The sequence below is a fragment of the Lactuca sativa genome, chromosome 5, assembly GCF_002870075.4.
Source record: "Lactuca sativa cultivar Salinas chromosome 5, Lsat_Salinas_v11, whole genome shotgun sequence".
Lineage (NCBI taxonomy): Eukaryota > Viridiplantae > Streptophyta > Magnoliopsida > Asterales > Asteraceae > Lactuca > Lactuca sativa.
In genome coordinates this window covers 23384248-23405159 of record NC_056627.2, presented here as the reverse complement: position 1 = coordinate 23405159, position 20912 = coordinate 23384248, and the positions used below count along the sequence as shown (strand labels likewise).

General features: G+C 36.7%; 2 protein-coding genes across 2 annotated transcripts; both read left to right on the top strand.

Moving 5' to 3' along the window:
• Positions 1-15645: 15645 nt before the first annotated feature.
• On the top strand, positions 15646-16356 carry LOC111906369 (uncharacterized). The gene has a single exon (XM_023902128.1). The coding sequence runs from the start codon at positions 15646-15648 to the stop codon at positions 16354-16356; it is 711 nt and encodes a 236-aa protein (XP_023757896.1).
• Positions 16357-17714: 1358 nt separating this feature from the next.
• LOC111906359 (uncharacterized) lies at positions 17715-18191 on the top strand. The gene has a single exon (XM_023902118.1). The coding sequence runs from the start codon at positions 17715-17717 to the stop codon at positions 18189-18191; it is 477 nt and encodes a 158-aa protein (XP_023757886.1).
• The last annotated feature ends 2721 nt before the right edge of the window (positions 18192-20912 follow it).

The following is a 20912-nucleotide window of genomic DNA, read 5'->3' as shown; positions in this document are numbered from 1 at the left end:
TTAAGCAATGGAATGGAAAAAAAAAACAGGTGGTGCCCTAATAATCTAAAAGGGGCTTTTGGAAGAATGGTATTCCTTAAGGAATGATTCATTGCTTTCCATATTACCAACCAAACACATTTTCCGATTGGAATGGAATGATGTTTTCCATTCTCTCATCCATTCAGGCCTACCAAACAACGCCTTAGTGATTAGGGTTTGGATCAAACCTTAGGTGTGTTTGGTTCGTTGGAATGGATTTGAATTAGGGAGAAAAGGTTTTAATTCCACCACAGTTCAGTGTTTGGTTCAAATTTGTGTGATGGAATTGAAATCCTAAATGAGAAAACTTCCCATCAAACGTGAGAAAACACTTTTTTTCAAGAAGATGATGTAATTAATTCCCTCCTAGGAAGGAAAGTGGCATTTTCCCATACTATCCTTGTTTTATTTCACAACATAATCTCTATCACCATCACCTACCACCACCCAACCACCACCAACGCCACCACCACCTCTGCCACCACCACCTACGACCAACATCACCGCCACCACCACCTATCGCAACCGTCAACACCACCAACCACCGCCAACACTACCACTCACCACCTACCACTGCTACCACGATCGTCATTGCTACCACCAACCACTTACCATTACTGTCATCGTCACCATCACCTACCACCACCGCTACCACCTACTGGCACCGTCACCCACCACCTGCCACTGTCACCGCCATCACCACCACCTATTTATGCCACCATCACCGTTAACACCAACCACCACTGCTATCACCACCACCACCCACCTACCTACACTCCTACCGCTACCACTACAACCTGTCACTGCCACCACCACCACCCCAACCTACCCCCATTACCGCTACCGCCACCGCCACCACAACCACCCATCCTACCGCTACTGCTACTATTATCACCCACAACCACCTATTGTCACCACTACCACCCATCTCTTGCCACCGTCACCATCACCATCACCACCACCACCACCACCACCTACCATCGCCACCATCTACCACTAGCACCACCTACTATCATCGTCATCACCATCCACCGTCACCACCACCACCACCCACTACCCTCCACCACCACCACCACCATCACCACCAATACTAACCATCACCACCACCACCACCTACTACCGCCATTGACATGAATGCTCAATTAATAAAATGAAAATGTACTACTTTTAAAGTTTATATGATATATCTTTACATGTAAGATAGAATCAAAGTAAAATTACGCAAATTAAATTTAAAAAGGGCAATTTTGTCATTTTACATAGATTCTAATTTCGTTTCATGCCAACCAAACAGAATATAGAATTAATTCCAATTCTATTTCCTGCTAACCAAAGAGTATATGGAATTGGATTCAAATTCCTAATAGAGACCTTTTCCAATTCCAATTCCATCAGAAACATTCTACGAACCAAACAACACTTTAGCTACCAGGATACCGATCTAACATATCATAACAACATAGCGACATCCTATCTAACAGGATACTGATCTAACAGATCACAACAACATACAGGCATACGATAACCAGGATAACAATCCAAAAGGCCGGCCTCGGTGCCTTCGACCCTCAAGTACAGTGAAGAAAACTCATCTCAAATGCAGAAGCTCCCGAAAGAAAGTCCTTAGCTGGTGCCCTACCGGCTTCCAAGCTATCAAAACCAATAACACACCCAATTAATAATTGGGTCCCACACTATAATCCATAATCCACACTTGGGGTAAAACAACCATTTTAACCCTGGCCCAACATACACCAAAGTGAGGCCCCAAACCAAAAGATCCACAAGGCCCACTAATGGCCCAATTTTCTGAATTGGGCCTAATCTTATATAGGTCTTATCCTAAGCCCATATTTTCCTTAAATCCAAATCAGGTTACCACAAACACTGTAACAATTGACAAAAATCGGTCAAGGATTTGTCGGTCAATCACCCCGAATATTATTATGATAAAAGCTATTGTGTATTAACCAGTATTATTATAAATAATTTAAGTCATTATTCACCTATTTGCGATTAAATCATTTATATTCAAGTGAGACCAATATTTGATATTTAAGTTTCATAATATCTACGATAAACGAAATCAAACAAATGAAAATGATTAAATTTTATAATAAAAATATATAATTATTTATACCACAAATATGCATTAAAAGCCATATAATGTAACTATATACATACATGTATACGTGTGTATACATGGGATATATATATATATATATATATATATATATATATATATATATATATATATATATATATATATATATATATATATATTGCATGGAAAGCTCTAGCAAACTAGAAGGAACGCAACTAAGTTATACACCTGCCTTCCATTCCATTATATGTCACACACACATTACAATCACAGGCAAGTAAATGAAGTACTTCTAAATCTCAATTGGGATCTTAGGGCCCACATAACCTCACACAGAGTCTTCAAACACAATCTGGAAGAAATATCATCCAGGACTACTACGAAACTTCGTCTCCCCCTTTCCTCTCTATCTCTCTCACCTGCATGCTCACAAATACCTCACATGCTTGATATCTTTTGAACTATTTCAGATGTACTTCCACATCTTCATTTGATCATCAAACTGTACAAGAAATCTAATCAAATATCTCACCACTGAATTTATTTTTAGATAACACTCTTCACACTCCCCCTTCATCTTCTCAACTCCCTCTCTCCCGTGTTCCACTAGATCACAGAAAAACCCAGCAACAATCGAAGTTGTTGCCTTCTTCAACCCAACCTCTCGTCTTCCTTCCGTTTTAATGGCAGACTGACCGATAACCACCAAACCACCGCCATGGCCAGTTGAAGCAAGCCTTCGATCACAAACAGGACCGTCGACACTTCTCACTGGAGAAGAAGAACCGGCGACAACCACTATTTACCCTCCTGTCTTCATCTCTTTTCGACCGTCAAGCAGTTTCTCATCGTTCTTCCTTACTCCTCCATTGATCTCAGGTAACCATCTTTCTTTTCTGTTCAGAACACATTCAAAAATCTCGAAGAACAGTCAACACGTGCTATGGTGGCCGGTGGCATGAACAGTTCCGACGAGATAATCCCGATGATGGGTTCGGTCCTAAACAAACATATATAGTTTCCTTATTCCGTTACCTTTCTGTTTCGAGGTGTATAGGTCGACTCCAAGAATCCCGGAGCAAAACCCGCTCAAAACTCGATCTTCCCAACACTTCCCGACTCTCGCTACTAACGTGAGTCTCCATGGCCCCTTTTTACTTTGTTAAACAATTATGGGGGAATACACACAAGCATATGATATTACAGGTTCAAACTATAAGAAATTGCATGGGTTCATAAAATTTTAAATGTTACATTTATTACTGAGTCAATGTGAAAACCCGATGCCCACAATGACACGAGTAACTCAATATATATAGGAAAGAATTACATTTACAACCCCTCAACTTAATAAATACTTATATAGTTTTCACAAAGTTTTACATAAGTCTAATATCCCCCCTCAAGCGAAACTGGTGGAGGTCCGAGACGGAGCATGTGGCGAAATTGCTCGAATTGGTGTCGAGGGAGACTCTTCGTGAAGATGTCCGCAACCTGAAGCTTGGTCGGCACAAACATGGTGAGGAGTTTTCCCGATGTAACGATTTCGCGAACAAAATGATAATCCAGATCAATATGCTTGGCGCGCTTATGAGAAACTGGGTTCTGAGTGAGAAACAGAGCACTCTGATTATCACACAGAATGGTTGGACGACCAGTTGGCATGGCATGAAGCTCACGTAGCAAACGAGTGATCCAAATTAGTTCAGCAGCAGTGTTGGCCATGGCTCGATATTCAGACTCATAGCTGGAGCGAGAGACCGTCGGTTGCTTTTTGGCGCTCCAGGACACAAGATTACCCCCCAGGAAGATCGAGTACCCATACGTGGATCGACGAGTGTCGAGGCAACGGGCCCAATCAGCATCAGAATACCCCACCAGGTTTGTGATCTTGGGCCTGGAAAACGTTAGTCCAAAGGACAGAGTGCCTTTGACGTATCGAATAAGACGTTTGACGGCCTGGTAGTGAAGAACCATTGGAGCTTGCAAGAACTGACTGACTTGATTTACTGCATTTGAGATATCCGGTCGAGTGATGGTCAAATATTGAAGTGCCCCAACAAGAGACCGGTAATGAGTAGGATCCGCATATAGCGCTCCAGAAGCAACAAATGAGGTATTGGCCGCAAGGGGCGTTGAAACCGGCTTGGAATCAAGAAGTCCAGCACGGTCAACAATGGAGTGAGCATATTTGGATTGACTGAGAAAAAGCCCAGAGGGGAGATGCTTGGCCTCAAGACCGAGGAAGTAGTTGAGTTGCCCCAGATCCTTGATCTTGAATTCTGCGTGGAGCTTGTGAATAAACGAACGTATGAGCGATGAATCGGAGCCAATGAGAATGAGATCATCAACGTAAAAACAAGCGGGTACAATACACAGGCACCCCGTTTGAAAATAAACAATGAGGGATCAGCGCGACTACAAACAAATCCATTCGTCACAAGAAAAGAACTTAGCCGATGAAACCACGCCCGAGGGGCCTGTTTGAGACCATAGATGGCCTTATGGAGTTTGCAAACGTGGTCGGGGTAGCGAGGATCAATAAAACCAGGCGGTTGCTTCATATAAACAATGTCTGTAAGATTGCCATGTAGGAAAACATTATTGACATCTAACTGATGTAGCTTCCATTGATTAATAACCGCAAGAGTCAAGACGACGCGAATGGTGGCCGCTTTCACCACCGGGCTAAATGTATGAGAACAATCCAGCCCGGGAGCCTGACTGAATCCCTGAGCAACAAGCCGAGCTTTGTGTCGATCAATAGAGCCATCAGCAAGGTACTTGGTGCGAAATAGCCACCGACACCCAACAACATTAGTGTTGGGGGGACGTGGAACCAAAGACCAAGTGGCATTACGAGAAAGAGCATGCATTTCGGAGCGCATGGCGGCCACCCACTTAGGATCTCGAAGAGCATCATGATGAGTAGATGGATCAGTCGAGGCAAACAATGCAGAGTACAACCCGTGGTCCGATGTATGTGCCAAATCAGCCCGATGACGAGGCTTAAAAATCCCTGCTTTTGCCCTAGTAATCATGGGGTGACCGGCGGGAGATGGATCAAGGGGCATAGGGATCGAAACACTAGGTGCGGGGTTCGGTAATGCGGGTGGATCATCATCATTATCCGATCCAGCGGCCGAGCCAAAGGGCTCGGATGAGGCGTCGAAATCGGAGGGTATAGGGTCATCAGGTTCAGCAGCCGGAGTGTCAGTTGCAGGAGTGGTCACCGGAGCGGGGCAAGGGCGGGGGTTAGCACAGACGCCACAGGAGAAGGGACGCGGTTGACAAGGAGATAAAGCAGGAGGCTTTGAACAGGCCCGGGAGACAGGCATAGGTTGTGAGGTATCTTCCAAAAATGAGTGTAAAGGCAAATCATCCAACGAGACCCGCGGAGCGGCACTGTCAAAGGGAAAACACATCTCGTCAAAACGAGCATGACGCGTAATGTAAACGCGAGCTGTGTATGGGTCAAGACAAAGATAGCCCTTGTATTGTGGGTGATAACCAAGAAACACACACGGAATGCTCCGCGGAGATAGCTTATGCACCGAATAATCACGTAGATAAGGGTAGACCCGGCACCCAAACGGGCGAAAGTTATCATAAGACGGAACCTGCTCGAATAGTAGCTCGAATGGGGATTTGGAGCCAAGAACCTTTGAAGGTAATCGATTAATAATGTAAACCGCAGAGCTAAAAGCATGGACCCAGTATTTAGCGGGAACATGACCATGAAACATCATAGCAAGCCCAGTTTCAATGATATGACGGTGCTTACGCTCGGCCCGACCGTTTTGTTGCGAGGTGTAGGGACACGAAACCCGATGAAAAATGCCATGCGAATTTAGCAAACTTTTGACACGATTATTTAGAAACTCCGATCCACCATCACTTTGGAGAACCTTAAGTTTAGTGGAAAACTGGTTTTCCACAAATTTAATAAAGGATAAAAAAACGTCAAAAAAATCCGATTTAGCCTGCATAGGATAAAGCCAGGTGAAACGAGAGTGGTCATCCACAAATGACACATAATATCGAAACCCATCAACCGAGGGAACTGGTGATGGTCCCCAAAGATCACAGTGCACCAAATCCAATACATGTAAAGCACGCTTATTATTAATAGGAAAAGACAATCGTCGAGACTTAGCAAGTTCACAAGAAGAACACAAAATTGGTTTCGGCAAAACACTAGAAACCATTAATAGTCCAAGTTTATTTAACATAAAAATTGTGTCAAATGACACATGTCCCAAACGGGAATGCCAAAGTTCAAATGACGCACGTGGTTTGGCCCGGGCAAAAAACGCATAGGCTTGAGGAGTGGTGTCCAACACGTAGAGGCCGCGATCACATTTTCCTTGTGCTAGAACTTGCCTCGTTGTTCGATCCTGTATAAAAAACACGGATTTGGAAAAAAGAACATCCATAGGATTGTCCCGAGTTAGTTTGCTAATAGATAATAAGTTGTTGGTGAGGCGTGGCACTACCAACACATCACGTAAGTGAATATTAGGAGCAATTTTGGATGAACCAACGGAAGAAATTTTAAGAGTGTTACCATCGCCAAATTTAACGGAAGCATCGCCACCATAGGGCTCGGAATTAGTGACCGAACCGGTTAAGGAAACCATGTGATCGGAAGCCCCGGAATTGACAAACCAATCCGGGCCGGCGGTGGAAATATTGCACTTGGCTAAGAAAGCCTTGGCGAGATCGACTTCGGTGGAAGACCCGGGTGAGGCAAACGAGGCAAGTTGGGGGCAATGGTTAGCAAAATGACCATTTTGCCTACAAAGTTGACAGTGAGGGGACCGGCGACCACGACCTCGACCACCACTACGGGCCGCACGACCACCGCGACCCCGACCAAACGTCGACCCAGTAGGGGCGGCACCGGCAGAAAACGCAACAGCAGGGGGGTGAAGAAGCTTCGCCATGTATAGCCTTCAAGAAAAATTCATGACCTTCAGCCTTAGCCAGAAGATCATGCAACTGGTAGGAGGCACCGGAGGTCCGAATGGCTGTGGAAAAGGTTTCAAACGACGCACCGAGGCCGCACAAGAACCAATGAGTCTTATCGGAATCATCGACAACTTGGCCGATAGCAGCGAGTTGATCACACAACAGCTTAAATTTGCGACCAAACTCAGAGACGGAGTCGGTGCCTTTGGTGAGATGGCGAAGGCGGTCACGAAGGTTTTGAACACGCTCCAATGAGGAGTTACCGTAGGCAGCTTCAAGAGCATCCCAAATCTCACGAGCAGTGGAGAGTCCCACAATCTCAAAAAAAAACCTCTTCAGTGAGTGAAGCTTGAAGGAGAATGAGAGTCTTTTGATCCGATGAGACCCACTCGGCAAAGGCGGGGTTAACAGTGGGCTTATTGTCTACCAGAATAGACGCAGAGGGGCATGGATTGGAGCCGTCAACATGGCCGTAAAGCTGTTGATAGTTCAAGAGAGGACTCATTTGATTCCGCCATAAAAGATAATTTGAGGAGGACAACCGAATGGTGATTAAATGGAGGATTGTGTTCATGGACAGAGAGGAGGAATCGGCTGCCATGGAAGGGTGGTGAAAAATGGAAGAAAGCCAATGGGTGGGAGTTAAGGGAAGGAGAAGAGAAAAAGAAGAGGTTATGGGAGGGAAAAGGATGAGATTTAATGGCTCTGATACCATGAGTCAATGTGAAAACTCGATGCCCACAATGACACCAGTAACTCAATATATATAGGAAAGAATTACATTTACAACCCCTCAACTTAATAAATACTTATATAGTTTTCACAAAGTTTTACATAAGTCTAATAATTACTTATATGACACTTTTAAACATATTGTGATAGTTTTTGTGTCGCATAAAAGCTTTTATCCGCAAAAATACACTATTCACGTAAAATGGAGTTATGAACTTCTTACCCTATAAAACTTGCTGTACTTATTATTATATCAAAATGAAACATTAAAAATCTCCAAATTTTGTATGTCTATCCCATTGCATGTTATTCTATTATTTACATATATGTAAATAATTTTACGTAATATGTACAAGTGTACTGTGTACCTTTGGGTATAAAAATGTGCAAAATTATAGACTTATATAAACCCAATAAGACATACATATGTACTAATATGTCGACTAATTGTTATATATATAAAAAATAAGAATGATAATATAGATTTTTGTATGTTTAATATTGTCATCTTAGAAAATATTAAATTTTTGGTTACTAGAATATTTGTTAAATTTCTAGCTTTTATTATAAATTGTAGGTTTATATCTAATGATCGTTAAAACGGTGGATTTTCACTTAGATTGAAAATTTGCTAGTGTTCCGAATACAACCGTTATGCGGCCTGAGTTTCGCTGATAAGTTTTTATTTGTTATTGTTCAAAGATAAATAAACTTTATATAACTAAAGAATTGTGAACAAAAATACGGGATCTTTATGTGAGTTTATTTTTCATCAAACTAAGAATATAAACTTAGTGAAGCCCCCTATAATAACCGTTAATCCCCAAGGAGCGGAGAATGTTATGTATAGATCTATACGGATTGACACCCCGTCCGCGGTTGCTAACTACAACATTCGTATGACGAGACAAAACGGACGATAACTTCTTATTTTATCTCATTGTTGTTTTGACGTTGATGAAGCGTCGTTGGAACTATTTTATATTTAACAGAAACGGATACAAGTCTTATAGCTCGGTTATTAAACTCTACATAACCCTGAAATTCATTACTAAAAATATTAATATAAATCAAAACGGAAAGTATTTATGTTATTGTTTTGGTGATATTATTTATTTACATAAAGTAAATAATTGATAATTCACTCATTGAAAATATATAAATTGCTACTTGTATATACTAAATAATACTTATTTTGAAATGTTATACCAATTCAAGACATTAAGTTCATCTAATTTATATTTATTTGAAATTTATAATGGAGTATGTTTCTTTCGTTTATAGTTCTTACATTCATAAACATTGCATTTTATTTTATAAAACTCTCGGCGTCAAAATTTATGGAACTCACCAACAATTTTTGTTGACGTATTTTTAAAATGTGTGTATTCTCTGGTAAATAAGAAGCCGAATGTATGACATCGGTGCTAAGGAAATATTATTTCCTTACTATTAAATAATCGTTATATGTTTTTTTTTCTTTTTTTTAATATCGTCAAATGTTAAAGTATTGTAATGCTTTCTTTTTAAAATTTTGAATGTTTGTAATATATTAATTATTGTACTTTAAATGTTCAACATATGTGGTTAACTGTGATTCAATTTATAACGTCGCGACTCCAGCATTTTCCGCCGTTGGTCGGGATGTGACAGATTGATATCAAAGCTAACAACTACAAAGAACTCATTATTTTCTTAGAAAAAGAATACAACTATAGTTTAGGGACTACTCTTATTGGATTAAGTATACCAATATCCTTAAAAAAGGTTATAAATTGTAAATTAATAATTAAATTATTAATCTATACATATTTATAAATTTTGTGAAAAATAAATTTGAAATTTTAAAAACTTAAAACGCAAGGATTTCGGTCAAATACCCAATTAGGTTTTATAATACATAAGCTTTATCACAACTAGAGCTAGCTTGCGCACCTAAGTTTTATTATGATCGGGCTTTATGAATTATATAACTTAAATGAGGTGATTGATAGACTAAAAGCTTCGTGATTTAAGAAATTAAATTTTTACAATTATTAGTATGTTATTTTTGTGTATATAAAAATAATTATGTTTTTAGTTATTAAAAATTATTTCGCTTATTAGATGGATGAACTTTGGTGGATCGTCATTCCCCCAGCTCACCCTCCACCACTGTTTCCTGGGGACCCGTACTTTTCGGAATTTCAAGCCGTCCATGATCAAATTCCAATAGCCGAGGACGTACCAATCTCGGAAAAGGAGAACGAAATGGAATAAGATCCGGAAGAAGATGACCAAGAAATGGAGTCTGAGAACCCCATGGAGATTGTTAGTGATCGGGCGACGAATGTAGTTCCCCCCAATCGTTCATCAGTCAGAAATGTTCGATGCTGCCTCAAACGCACTACAAGAATGTCCGTCCCTAACCCCCAAGAACTAGACAACATTCTTGGTTACTCAAGCAGTGAAGTAAATACTTGTGTGGATCAATGGCGTCAAACGAAAACCAACAATAGCGGACAAACCTCAAAGAGTGCAACTCCAACCTCCTCTGAAATTAATGCACTAACCTAGCAGATGGCCCGCCTGAACGGGTAGATGTGGCACTTAAGCGATGAATCCAGTACCAATCAGGGTGAAATGAACCAAATGATAACCAAAATGTCCAAGATGGAAGAAAAATGGGAAGATGACCAACTCTCCCAACTAAACCTCCATCAACGCATGGACTATTTTCATGGTCGAGTAATGCATCTTGAGGTGAGAGTTTCAGCAGCAGAAAGTCAGAATCAACTAGCTCTCTCATTGGCCCATAGGATGGAAGAGAGTCAAAGACTTTTAGAGCAAAAGGTGGAGCAACTATTTCAAGCCAGAAACTCGCCTGGAGGGTCGCAGTAAGAAGCATGTTGGATCTGATCATGAAAGAATGGATTTCGATCGCATGAATTCGAGGATCACATTTTTGAGCTGCTACTTTAGAGTTAGGGTAGATTGCTAAGAAATATGTGATAGCATAGTTTTTCAGTTGAACTGCATTGTAAGGACAAAGTTTTTCCGCAATAAAATAAAATTTGATTTTGTCTTATTTATTTATCCTTGCAATGGCATGTATGAAAAATTGATGTTTGAATGTTTCTACTATTAGCAATAATGGATTTGATTCTTAATTATGTTATTTGTGGAAATGTCGAGAATTTACCAAATAGGGAGAGTTTCTCATCGCCCAAGTTTCAACTGGACAGAAACTTGGAATCATGTAACCTACATTGTGTGATGAATGAAAAACTTTCATATTTGGAAATTAGACTAATTCCTTGACAAAGAGTCAAGTGAAGGGCTAGGGATCAGGTACACTCGGTTGCACTTCAGGGATTTTATCATGAGTGATTGTGATACGATAATATCTTATATTCTTGGAACCAAGACGTGTGAGTTGTTGCTTGCTGATCGGTTGCACATTGATAATAAGTAAACGCACCAGTAACTTGGTGTTATAAAACTTATTGTTGTATGTGATTCGATGAGTGAGTGCAAGCGAGCATTTGAGTCAAAGTTTATCCATTCCTTTTACCCAAATGGGATAAAAACGATATATGTGGGCCCCTCGATGATTTAGTGATGACACCCTAAGCGCTTGGCTAAGCCGGGACTAAGTTGATGTGTTCAATTGTAGTCTGTTGTCAGTCTTCATAAATCGGATGTTAGGAAACAGTACATAGACAGAGAGAATGATTAAAATCCATGTCTCAGTCTATACGATATCTTGAGAATGGAGGAATATATGATCCCTTATCTAAAGGACACGCGTGTCTGATAAGATCAGAGTTGACAGCGACTTTTGAAAGCTACGATTGCTGATCAGGTTCTGAAGTTATACAAAATAGTTATTAGACTTATCCAAGTGGGAGGCTGTTGGATTAGTGTCTAAGTCCATAACTATTTTGGTATGTACTTGACCCGATTATGAGCATGGTCCTTTTGGGTTGCCTTCACCATAGCAACTTGTAGGATGAATTAAGGAGAGAAAGGATTAATTATGATTTATTAATATATTATAAGAATAATATATTAAAGGAGAAATCATATTGTTTAATTAATACTAGTCAAGAATTAATTAAGAATTAATTTTATGGCTAAAAGAGATTAATTAAACTTAAGGGGATTGGAATTGTAATTATAAGATAATTGCAATTGGGCTATGGATCACCTAATAATATAGGTTTGGACGAATTCTATGGGAAGCCCATAAGGAATTCGTCCAAGGTATATGATAAAAGGAGTCCATGGACTGCTTAGAGCTTAAGCAGTCAAATTAGGGTTTCCTTGTTAGATAACCCTAATAACCTACCTATTTAAAGACCCCCTAAGCCCCCAAAAACGTGGCTAAGTGATTCCTTAGGGTTTCTGGATGTTTTTGGTGTCTCCTCTCTCCTCCTTCTTCATCCTTATTGCTTATGGTGTTTGTAACTCCATTAGAGGTGCAACACTTGAGGCACTAAGCTTTCTGAAGCCAATTAAAAGAAAGGAATTGATTGTTATTGCTACATAACAATCAAAGGTATTCTCTAAGCCCTAATTCAAATTATAATGTGTTAGATCTAGGGTTTATAGCTTTGGATATTCAATTGCATGTTCATTAGACAAACTAGATCCAAAAGCTATTAGGGTTTGCATGTACACCATAAGAATGATGTAGTGTTCTAAACCCATCAAGTACACAATGTGTTTCATATCTTGAACCTCAAGAAGTGTCTGTCTGATGATACTTATGTGATACCACTCGACGAGATTCAATTAAACACAAAACTTCACTTTGTAGAAGAACCTGTAGAAATCATGGACCGAGAAGTTAAACGATTAAAGCAAAGTCGTATCCCTATCGTTAAAGTGTGTTGGAACTCTCAAAGAGGGCCAAAGTTTACCTGGGAACGTGAAGATCTAATGAAACAAAAATACCCCCAACTCTTTAATGACATCCCGTCTACAAGTTGAATTTTGGGACGAAATTCTTCTAACGGGGGGGAGTATGTAACAATTGGCAAAAATCGGTCCAAGATTTGTCGGTCAATCACCCCGAATATTATTATGATAAAATCTATTGTGTATTAACAGGTATTAATATAAATAATTTAAGTCATTATTCACCTATTTGCGGTTAAATCCTTTATATTCAAGTGAGACCAATATTTGATATTAAAGTTTCATAATATCTACGATAAACGAAATCAAACAAATGGAAATGATTAAATTTTATAATTAAAATATATAATTATTTATACCACAAATATGCATTAAAAGCCATATAATGTAACTATATACATGCATGTATACGTGTGTGTGTGTGTGTATATATATATATATATATATATATATATATATATATATATATATATCCCTTTCTAATAAAGAAGTAGGTTGAATCTCCTACTGCCATGTGTCAACCTCTAAAACCTCCTAATCAATTATACATGCCATGTGTCACCTTTTTTCTATACATTTAATTTAAATTTAAATTTAATTCATTTCAAAATTTCAATTCAATTTTCAATTTCCTTTTATTCATCTTACCGCATTTACTGATATTGAATTTTGGATTCTACTTATAATAATAGTTTTACTTTAATGCTTAAAGCCGGTTATTCTTCATCTTTTTGTCATGCTTACCAATGTTAATACTTAATAAGTATATCAGTCAATCATTCCAGTAACATGTGTTCTTCTGCATTTACTATTATTCTACAAGAACATATTAGCAAATTATCCTATAACATACATGAGATATTGCTGAAAACACAAAAACTTCAACCATGGAAAATCATGTTAGGTTGCTGGCAAAACTGATAAACATTATGAACCATACAATCGTATGTCATTTCTATCTCAACATAATCATTGTCATTAATAATTCTTCCTGAAAATTAATAACTTTGACATTTTTTCATAAACCTAAAACTCATGCCTTTGTTATTTTAAATGAGAATACAAATATAATAACAAGAAATATTATATGATTAGCGTTAAAATTATATCTCATTAACATTAAATTAGAGTGAACATGAATTTGTCAAGATACATTTTATCGCTTGTTTCTTCTTCCCACTGATAAAAGAGGAAACATTGATCCAATAGTGGTATAAAAACAAATCAATGATTTGGTTAACAAAATCTATAGAAAATCTGTTACAAGATAAAGTCGTGACTGAAGAAAGAACGAATGATAGATAAAAGGTAAAAGGTTTCTTAATTTCTTGCTGATTTTGTTAACTAATAATGTTGATTTCTTGCCTGATCAACATACTTTTAGGAATATGTATATTAAATTAAATGAAAATTTGAATACCTTCCATATTAACACAGAAATTGATTTTAATACAGTTGTTTTTTTAAAAATTATCTTATTAGATTTTTTATTTTATTTGAAGCTTTGTTTCAAATCAATTTGTTTCAATATTAATATTAGTATGAATTGAATACCTTCCATATTAACATTACAGTATATTAGAAATTATGAATTATGAATAAGAATAGGAATATATATTAGGAATATGTATATTAAATTTAATGCAAAATTGAATGATTTCCATCTCACCACTGTTATATAAATTACAACATAGAGACTGATTTCAATATTAATTTTATATTACTGATATATATATTAAAATAATTTTATTTACAGGGAAGCAATCATCCTTCTACATCAACTGATAATTCAACTAATCTTCAAATTATAGAAGATTTGAAGCTTATGTTGGATTCAAATAACGAGTTGGTCAGGTGTTATAGGATGGTTAGAGACGTTTTTAATTCGAATCCTCATGTTGATCTAAAATTACGAATTATTGGAAAAAGATGGCATGATGGAAGGACATACAACCTACCAACTGCTTCTGAGGTCGTTGCTTTAATTGTAGGAGACATTGGTGATTTTATTGATAACAGAGACATCGTTGTTCAAACTTCGTCTGAAGCTCTATGCCGCATTAGTGAATTACATCCTTCTTACCTTGCTCTACAGTATCCTCTACTATTTCCATATGGTGACGATGGTCATAGAGTTGACATCCCCCATAGAGGTGTTATGTCTTCGAGCAATAGCAAGCGTCTAAACACTACAATGAGGGAATTTTTCGCTTACAAAATTTAAGACAAGGATAATTCTTTCTCATTGATTTTGAATTCAAGAAGGTTTTTTCAACAGTTTTTGGTAGATGGTTATGCAATGATTGAAAGCGAGAGATTATATTACGTACGAAAGAAACAAAAAGTACTTCGATGTGAATCTTATGAGAATTTACGTAACTTTCAACATCAGGGGAATAAGAACATTTCGAAAATTGGCCAACGTGTTATATTACCTTCTTCTTTTACTGGTGGTGCATGTTACATGATGCAAAACTACTTAGACGCCATGTCTCATTGTAAGTGGTTTGGGTATCCTGATTTTTTCATAACCTTTACGTGTAATCCAAAATGGCCCGAAGTTCGAAGATTTCTTAGGGACACTATGCTTAATCCAGAGGATAGACCTGATATCCTATGTAGGTTATTTAAGATCAAACTTGATGCGTTGATTAAAAACCTATGCGAGAATTTAGTATTTGGCATGTTTCAAGCAGGTATTTAAAATTATTTATTCATACTATCCATATTATATTTTAATGTCGTGTTTTATTTAAAATATAGTTATAGTATATACATTATTTAATTTTTTATTACAAATTTGTTTATTTCGATATATGCAGTTGTGTATATAATTGAGTTTCAAAAGTGAGGTTTGCCTCACAATGACATTTGTCTATTCATGCAACCTGATTACAAGCTTCCTAGTTCCTACCATGGAACACATTCATCAATTTATTTCAGCTGAGATTCCCAATATTCAACAAGATCCTGCTTTGTATTCACTTGTGAAGGAGTTCATGATACATGGTCCATGTGGTGCTCAAAATGTCAATTACCCTTGCATGGTGGATAACAAATGCTCTAAAAACTTCCTAACGAATTTCTCTAAACATACTTCAATTGATGAGAATGGTTTTCCTATATATAGGAGAAAAAACGATGGATCGTTTGTAGAAAAATCTGGTGTCCAGTTAGATAACCGAAATGTTGTTCCATACAACAAATATCTGTTGAAAAGATACCGAGCACACATAAATGTTGAATGGTGCAATCAGGGATCTTCTATCAAGTATTTATTCAAATATATTACTAAAGGTCCGGATAGAGCTACTGTTACTTTTGTACAAAACAACAGTGGTTCTAATAAAGATGATATAGTCGATGAGATAAAAGAATACTATGATTGTAGATATCTTTCTGCATGTGAAGCATCTTGGCGAATTTATGGATACGATGTTCATTACAGGAATCCTTCAGTTATGAGACTTCCTTTTCATCTACCTAATCAACAACAAGTTGTCTACGGTGCAGATGATGATATCGATAATGTTCTTAACCAGCCTTCAGTTGCTTCTTCGATGTTCACATGTTGGATGGAGCGCAACAAACTTTACAAACAAGCAAAAAAAACTAACTTATGTTGAATTTCCAACAAATTTTTTTTGGAAGCTTCGTTCAAAAACTTGGAAGCCAAGGGAGGTTGGATATTCAATTGGCAAAATTGAATTCATTCAGTGTCACCTAATCTTGGCGAAACATATTTCTTAAGAATGCTTTTAAACAAAGTGAAAGGACCAACATCATTTGAAGAAATCCGCATGGTTAATGGTGAAATATGTCCTTCATTTAGAGATGCATGTTATGCTCTTGGCCTCTTAGATGATGATAAAGAATACATCGAAGCTATTAAGGAGGCAAGTCGGTCTAGATCCGGTTATTACTTACGTTTCTTATTTGCTACCATGTTATTATCTCACACCTTGTCTAGCTCGGATGTTGTGTGGGAACATACATGGAATTCTTTACAATCAACAACAAAGATTAAAATCTCCAGGTACTATAATATTCTTTACTTATTTATTAAAATATATTTATAAATCAATATACAATATTAATTTATTTCAAGAACAAATTTGTTTATATATTTTTTGGTTATTATTATACCAATTTTCTTTCAGGTTTATCACTTAAGGAAGATTAAATGAAGAACCTGACTTTATTTGAGATTGAACAAATTTTACTTCGTAACAGTTCAAGTCTCAAAAAATTTACAAGGATGCCTTTGCCCGATGTTGATTATGTATCCTCTTCAAACAATCGTCTTATTAGTGAGGAGCTAGATTATGACATACCAAATTTAAAGAATGAGTTTGATCAGCTTTCTATTGCATTAACATCTGAGCAACAAAACATTTTTGATGATATCATGACTGCAATAAACAATAATGAAGGAGGTGTTTTCTTTGTCTACGGTTATGGTGGAACGGGTAAAACCTATCTTTGGAAGACATTATCGACCGCAGTTAGATGTAATGCTCAAACTGTTTTAAATGTTGCTTCAAGTGAGATCACTTCTTTATTCTTAACCGGTGGCAGGACAACACATTCACGGTTTATAATTCCTTTGGTTCTTACTGAGGTTTCTATTTATTCAATATCACCAGATAGTGAACATGACAGTTTATTAAGAAAAACCTCATTAATCATTTGGGATGAAGCACCCATGATTCATTAGCATGCATTTGAAGGTTTAGATCGAACTTTGAAAGATATATTCAAGTGTCATAATCCTAGAAACTCAACTTTGCCATTTGGAGGGAAAGTAATTGTTTTTGGAGGAGATTTTAGACAAATTCTACCTGTTATCCCAAGTGGTAGTAGACAAGACATTGTTAATGCTTCATTAAGTTCATCTTATTTATGGCAATAATGCAAAGTCTATCAACTAACCAAGAATATGAGGCTAACCATTGGAAGTGATACATCTTCTTTTCAACAGACAATGGATTTTGCAAAATGGCTTTTGGATATAGGAGAACGGAAACTTGGTGGTTTTAATGATGGCGGAGCGATTATTGATATTCTGGATGATCTTTTAATTAATGATCCTTATGATCTTATAGGTTCGTTAATCGAGTTTGTAAATCCTTCAATTCTTGAAGCTTCTAGCAATCCAGAATATTTTCAAGAAAGAGCAATACTTGCTCCAAAAAATGAAGTTGTTGGAAAAATAAATGATCGTTTGCTAGCATTATTTCCAGGAGATGAAGTTGAATATCTAAGTTCAGATAAACTATGTGAATCTGAATTTGTCCATGATCACTTTGATGCCAATTTATACTCACCTGATGTTTTAAATGGTCTTAAAGTCTCAGGTCTGCCAAATCATAAGTTAGTTTTGAAAGTTGGGGTTCCAGTTATGTTACTGAGAAACATTGATAAAAAAATGGCTTATGTAATGGCACTAGACTACAGGTGATATCTTTGGACAAACGTGTTATTAAGGCAGTTATCATAACTGGAAGTAATATTGGAAATCGGACCATTATTCCAAGAATGACCTTAACACCATCTGAAAAAAAAATCTCATTCAAATTCCAAAGAAGACAATTTCCATTAGCTGTTTGTTTTGCAATGATAGGGGTGGCAACTCTCGACCCAACCCCTAACCCGACAGTGACCCAACCCAAAAATAGACGGATTTAGGTTGAGATTTCTGACCCGCCAACCCACTAACCTGTTTATTTCATGGGTTGGGTTGGGTTATCTGTTTGGGTTCGCGGGTCAACCCGCAACCTGTATATATATATATATATATATATATATATATATATATATATATATATATATATATATATATATATATTAATTAATTAAATTCGATTTTCATCTGTATTCGTAATATTCCGTATCATTGTATTCCTTCCGTATTTGTATGTGACTATTCTGTGTTTGCGGTTCGTTAATAAGAAAAAGAAAAAAATACATGTCATTATTTCACGAGTCACGAACAAAGAACACATCCACCCTCTATGAATGTTTTCATTTTTCATTTTTATCTGGATGTTATTAACTTTATGAATTTATGTTGAAAACCTTTTTTATGTTAATTACTTTAATCATTTTATGAATTTATGTTGAAAAAAACTCATTTTTTTTAAAATGTGTTGTTTATTTATTAAACGGGTTATATGGGTTGGGTTTGACCCATTAACTTGTGAACCCGCGAACCCATATATTTAAACGGGTTATATGGGTTGGGTTGGGTTGAGATTTCCAACCCACCAACCCGTGACCCGTCAACCCATATATTATATGGGTTGGGTTGAGTTTATGTTTTCTGACCCGCCAAACCGCCAACTCGTGACCCGCCAGCACGAACTCAACCCAATTGTCAGGCCTATGCAATGACAATTAACAAGAGCCAAGGACAGTCCTTATCTAAGGTTGGTTTGTTTTTGAAAGATCTGGTTTTTACACATGGTCAATTATATGTTGCCATATCTAGAGTTCAAAGTAGAGAATGATTAAAATTGTTAATTTTAGATAAGGATGGTAGACTTACAAATAAAACTTCTAATGTTGTTTATAAAGAAGTTTTTAGAAATTTGTAAGTTGTTTGTAAAATTTTATTCCTCATAACATGTTTTCTTATTATTATTGATAAGACTTTGTTGATTTTATTTATATTATTTGATTAATAATGACAACATTTTAGTATGAAAGTGTAATTAATTTCACAACCGTGGTTCCCACAGGTTATAAACTAGTGTGTGTGTTCATATATATATATATATATATATATATATATATATATATATATATATATATATATATATCCTTTTTAATAAAAGAGTAGTTTTTCTATGCCGCGTGTCGATTTAATAGCCATTTTTCCACATGGCATCTTTCTACAACATGCTTCCTCTTGTGCCATCATTTAGCTTTAATTTCATTTCAATTTATTAACTACCTCTCTTAAATTCAGTTGTTTTATCTCCATTGATATTGAATTGATGATACCAAAAATCAAGGAGTAAATGAAGGAGTGAGGTTTTTAAATTCAAAATTTGTATCTTTTGATGATATCAATTACATTCTTCCTCAATGTTTAGGGTTTCCAATTCATATATACCTACAATTCTCATATGAATTGGAAACTAATACATGTTATTATAAATCGTAAATATCATAGAAAAATAGTAATGAAGCAGTAGGTTTTTTTCACGCATCCTCTCTCCATCACTCGTCCACCAGCCACAGTACCACCATAATCTTCACCTCCGATTCTTGTATCGATCTATGTTTATTTCTTATCTATGTTTAAATTGCAGCTTACTTAAAGTGAATATTTTAATTCCAATAAGAATCGCAAGTGCTTTCTCAAAATTTCATGTTCGGTTGCCTCACTTCAACTATTGTTAAGTGATTACAATGGTAAGTTTCGCTTAAAAAAATTGTTTTGGGCGAAGACCATTTTCTAAATCAATTTGTATTTTTTCCTTTGTGCATCAAAGATATTATCCATATAAAGCTATAAACATCCACAGAATGCTACTATATGGTAGTGGGTATTAAAGTTTACAAAGTTAAAATGTTAACTAAGGGGAAGTTAGAGTTGCAGAGCAAGTGTTCAATGAAATGCCTAAAAGGGATTACTTTACTTTGACAAAGAATAATGATAATGGAATTGGTGAAGAAGAAAGCATCCCTCCCATAGTCTAATATATCATTTCTAGGGACAGGGGTTGGTTCAAGTTTTCTTTTCAGTGGCCTTTCCTACATATATTCAGGTTTACCATTTACCTTTCTAATATTCTAATATAACTTTTCTAGGGGTAAGGGAATATGATGGAATGCTACTAATACCATAGCCTTTTCCATTGAAGTAATGAGAATGTCTCTTCCTTACACATAGGGTCATTTTTGTAATTTCACATTATTCTATTTGCATTTACAGACTCACCATCTAATATATTTTTGTATTCCCAAAAGCTCGTCAACACCTCCTGAAGATCCATTAAAGTTGGATGAATACCACTTAGCTGGAAAGTATATTCTTAGAGTTATTAAAAATGGACTTGAAATAAAATGACATAATTACCCTTAGATCAATGCGTAATGCAATGGTTACTGTGATGACACCTGGTGGATCTACTAATGTTATGTTACACTTGATTGCCAGAGCACTGTAAAGAGC